Genomic DNA, 5,031 nt, shown 5'->3' with positions numbered 1-5,031 from the left:
ATTCATAATCTTTTACAAATACCCTACATTTCACACTAATATTAAAACTACATCGTTTAACATCAAATTCTAAAAACTACATAAAACAATTGTCCAACCACATATAACCTCCTAATTTCACATACGCCTCCTTAACTCAAAGCTAAAAGAGCCTAAGCTTACTTGACTTTCTCTTTGTAAATAAATCATTTTCCTTAAGAAATTACAAAAAAAATATTGTATCTTGCAAGAATGAACAACTATGAACAAAAAGTACCAAAAGCCTTATCTTTTTTCATTTACACTTTCACAATTTGTTAAAAACCGATCTGTCTTGCAAAATGTAATGTTCTTTTTTGCGTTTCTACCAGAATAAAGATCAATTTACAACAAAAAAAAAACAAGCACAATGATTGAAAACAGTCGAATAACTTTATATGGTAATTAATTAACGATTTCTACCAGAGTAAAGATCCAAATGTCATTGATAGTATATGTAACAACAGTAGAACTTGAAGAACACTTGTGGTTCTTGATGAAATGTTCTCACTCAACTCTCCTGCATTTCTAAATTCATCTTTACTTGAAGTTATTGAGACATTTACATCACTTGAACCTGATGAAAAGGATATCAAGAAGACACTAAGAAATGATTCGATAATATCTGAAAAAAAAAAAACAACAAAAGGAAGAAACAAGATCATGCTTACAATCATAATCAGTCCATCCAATTCGTTTCTTTGATAAATCATACACAAAGATCTTATCTTTAAGAACAAGATCTGCAACAAAAACATATTCAGTGAGTCATAAACAGTAACCAATTAGTGGAGTCTTGAGGGTAAAATTGTCATTTACTATATTTTAACTAACCTCCAAGAATTGACACCCCATTCTGGACTCTCTGAAAGCCAATGCACCATGGTGTACCTCCATCCTGTGAAACCACACATGAAAAAAGTCAAACTTTTTGTTACCCAATCTTTGACCCACTCATAAATTTGTATAAAAAAGAGTGAATTACACAAATGGTCCCTACGGTTTGGGGTAATTTGCATGTTTGGTCCCTAACTTATTTTTTTAATGCGGAAAGTCCCTACTGTTTGTTTTTGTTACGCGCTTTGATAAGAATCGATAACACAATAATGAAGAACAGAAATTGAATGCTTGATTACTATGAACTTCATGTGGAAATAAGAGAATAACAATTCAGAGAAGTTAATCAAATGATTGTTCTTCCTGACCTAAATCAGAGAGGATCTCAAAGAGATGACCCCCTGCCCAAGCTAATGCCAAAGACTCAAAATACCAATGCAAATTACTGAATGAATCCCACTACTGCTATGACTCATGCTATTTAACCTTACAAAGGATGATTCTAGAGTGAGGTGTAAAACATAAAGTAATAAAAATTACAACCACGTCCCTCCATGTTTGCCCTTTGTTAATATTTGACACGTTCTCTATCACGCTTGGTCCCTGTCTTACCTGAAAAGACTATTATTTAAATAGGGAAAAATGGTGGGGTAGGTAAGGTAAGGTGAGGGGGTAGGGTTGGGGGTGTGTTTATGTAAATAAATTAAAAAATCAAGGGCAAAATAGTCTTTTTAGGTAAGACAGGGACCAAACACGTAACAAAAACAAACATTAGGGACCTTCTGAGGTAAACAAATAAGTTAGGGACCAAACGTGCAAATTACCCTAAACCTTAGGGACCATTCGTGTAATTTACGAAAATATAAATGTAAATATTGAGACAATTAAAGAACACTCACAACAGGATCCCCATGTACAAGGTAGTTCTCAGGTTTAAGAATCATGGAAGCACCACCAGCAAAATTTAAGGAAACTTCTGGAAAAATCCCATTTATGCTGTTTATAAGTCAAAAAAAAAAAGATGAGTTAAATGTTCTTGAAATGAAATGAAAAGGTCAAAAAGGATAAAAGAGACATTTTTGAGGTACCTTGAAGTAACTAAATAACATTGAGTGCCCTTTGAGATGAGAGGTGTTGTTAATTGTGAAACAGCAGCAGTTATCTTCAATTCAAGATGAAAAAACAAACACAAAACACTTAACACAAGAATCAAATGTTTTTTTTATCTGAGAAATTTTAAGAAAAAGTCAAAGCTTACAGAATTGACAAAAGGGTCAAAAGCTTCTGCAACAAGGTAAGTCAAAGTTGTTCCTGTATCAACAATGGTTCCATGGTTATCTGATGTGGCAAAAGCAGTTGGGTCAATGGTCAATGTTTGACCGTTGACTGAAATACTTTGTAGATCAAGATTGTAATGAGGCCTGAAAGATCAAGATAACATAAGATAAGATTACAAGATAAGAAATTAACAATTACGCTTCTATTGTGGTTTCTTTCTGATTGTATAATCAAAAATAAAAGTTGCAAAATCTGATATTGCCTAAAATACCCTTCAATAATACGTACTGTGATGGGACAAGGGGACTATAAACCATGGTCGGGGCCAAAATCTCACCAAGAACAAGCTTTCCACCACCCAATCCATCTCCCTTTAAGCAATGTGAAAAGACTTTTGGAGTAATTCCTCTTGAAGATAATTGTGACATGATAGAAAGACCATTTTGCCCAAATCCAAAAATTCCATCGATTGCTTTATCTGGTTTTGTCAAGCTACCTGATTGATAGGTGCTACACCTATTGCCAAACACCATTAAGCAAACATATAGAATCATTAGAAAACATATAAACTTCTCTCTCTCACACATGATTTGCATAGTTAAACAAGATTATTTGATTATGGGGTTGTTTCTTTTTGAAAAGTTTTCTTACTTAGTTGATGAATATTGTGAAATTTGGTTTTTGGAATGTAAGGGTAAAATGGTCATTTAGTCGCATTCGGATACACATCATTACCAATTCATCCATTTTATCCATAAGTTTTGTAATGAAAGAAAAACTTTTTTTTTCTTCTCCACTTTTCTCACATGTTAAAATTGATGAATATTTTGAAAGAAATGCATGGGTAAAATGGTCATTTAATCTTATTTTGATGGTTTATTCAGTCTAGAAAAGAAACACGCCTTATGTATACAACTTTTTTTCCTCTCCACTTATCTCAAGTTAAAATTGATGAATGTTCTGAAACTTGATTTTTCGGAATGTAAGGGTAAAACGGTCATTTAGATTTTAGACACACATCATTACCAATTCAGTCATTTTAACCATAAATATTGTAATGAAAGATAACTTGTAAAGAAGTGAGAAGAAACTTACCCGAATGTAATGGAAGCTGAAGAGTTAGCAACTATGGAAGGGCCCACAATTGTGTCAAAGAACAACAAATCAGTTACATAATGACCAGATGTTCCACTTCCATCTCCATATTGAAAGCTATATCCACATTCATTAGTTTGATCAGAACATGAAGCATCTGAAGTTTGAACTATAGAAGAGCAAATTGAGTCTGAACATGACACTGTAGAAGCCGTTGATGAGCTTCCAGCATCAAAGAAATTCAGCGGAACCTAAGAATACGAACAATAAACAAGAAAGGAAAGATTTTTATTGTGAAATTAGATATGGGATTTGTTTAATTTGAAAAGAAATTAAAGACGCATACACCGAATCCACTTGATTGAGGACAATCGCTACATGAATTGCACGTAACCCATAATATGTCGCTTCCTGTATCGATTTGAACATTGAACTCTTGTGGTGGAGAACCCAATTTCACTTTAGTAAAATATAGCCTACAAATTAGATGATAAATCAGTAAAATCTGTCATAATCTAATACTATTTTAAGTTTCTTTAAAAGTATGATTAGGAAATACAGAGTTATAAGACACCCAAGAATCTATAGAAACTCATTGTCATACCAGAAAAATATAAAAAAAGATAACCCTGTAAAAGAAATTCCAGACAAACAAGACCACCTTATACATAAAGAACATGGTCACCGACAATAATGAATATTTAAATCAGACTCTTGAGATTTTCTAAAAATAGATATGAAACGAAGAATTGAAACTTGGTGCGTGAAGAAATTATAGAATTGAAGTCATTTGGTAAAGATTAAACTACACACAAATTCACAAGATGAAAATTTTTGTGGGTTTTTGATGAAATTATAATTACTAAATTACCCGCCGTAGTAAGGATCGGAGGTGCCGACGACGTTGAAGTCGACAATGCCACCGGAGAAACGTTGCAAGATTCGGGCGTGTCTCACGCGGTCTCGTGTTTTGAGGACTTCAAGCTCAACCGTCTTGTTCGCCGGAAACGCCCTTTCCAAATTCAGAACCCTGGCCGGAAACCCACCGACACCGCCGTTCACCGCTGAGGCAGCTGCAGCGGCTACCAACAAAATGATCAGGAACTTCATGCCGGTCTTTGCCGGCGTTTCTTAATCAAGTAAAACCCACGCAAATTACTTTTGTACGAATAAATTTGTCAAAACAATAAGAATGTAGATAGATTTATGTGGGTATGTACGTAAATGCTAGAATCAGGTAGAAAAATGTTAGCTTTATCGACTATCTTAGAGGTTTTGGGAAAGAAAAAAAGTGGAAGCTTGGGATTATAAACGTTTAAATGTGTGTATATATACTTACAGGAAGTTGTATGTATTTGTTTGGATATAGAGAGAGAGAAAGAGAGAGGGGAGAGAGAGAATTGATGATGGTGATGATCATCATTCACATTTTCCTTTAATTAAAGTTGCACTCTCCATACCAAAAAAAAGAGCGAGTGAATCTATTATTGAATATAGAGTAAATTACAGTTTTGGCCCTCTGGTATACATTTTTAGATGTGGTTCTAGTTTCAGAAATTATTCAACATCATCGATGATAATGATTCAGAAAGTTATCAGTTTTAGTCTCTAAGACGGTTAGAAGGGAAATTCAATAATTTAATCACTCTTTGGTGTGTTTAATATTATTATTATTTTTTCTTTTTGCAAAATAATCATTGTTTTTGGAATGGACCATTTTGGAGTCTATTTCGGAGTAAGTAACTGGACCGGCCCATCAAAAAACCTTCGGAATGTCCATTCCGGACCAAAACGGTTTATTTA

At 33.8% G+C, this 5,031-nt stretch overlaps 1 protein-coding gene across 2 annotated transcripts; it reads right to left on the bottom strand.

Moving 5' to 3' along the window:
- Positions 1–242: 242 nt before the first annotated feature.
- Positions 243–4,666, bottom strand: LOC145058009 (aspartic proteinase 36-like). Of its 2 annotated transcripts, XM_079005927.1 has the most exons (10): positions 4,100–4,665; positions 3,575–3,704; positions 3,229–3,479; positions 2,422–2,649; positions 2,114–2,276; positions 1,944–2,017; positions 1,755–1,851; positions 853–916; positions 690–761; positions 243–595 (listed from the first exon to the last, which is right to left on the bottom strand). In XM_079005927.1, exons 1-10 carry the CDS (start codon positions 4,336–4,338, stop codon positions 438–440), a joined length of 1,476 nt encoding a protein of 491 aa, XP_078862053.1. In that variant the 5' UTR covers positions 4,339–4,665; the 3' UTR covers positions 243–437. The 2 variants fall into 2 exon arrangements, with proteins under 2 accessions (XP_078862053.1, XP_078862054.1); XM_079005928.1 differs by lacking the exons at positions 243–595; positions 690–761; positions 853–916 and adding an exon at positions 974–1,467 and having other exon boundaries at positions 4,100–4,666.
- Between the last annotated feature and the right edge of the window lie 365 nt (positions 4,667–5,031).

Source organism: Lactuca serriola, chromosome 6, assembly GCF_051521515.1.
Source record: "Lactuca serriola cultivar US96UC23 chromosome 6, Lser_US96UC23_V15, whole genome shotgun sequence".
NCBI lineage: Eukaryota > Viridiplantae > Streptophyta > Magnoliopsida > Asterales > Asteraceae > Lactuca > Lactuca serriola.
Note: the sequence above shows the minus strand (reverse complement) of the source record. Positions and strands in the feature narration are given on the sequence as shown.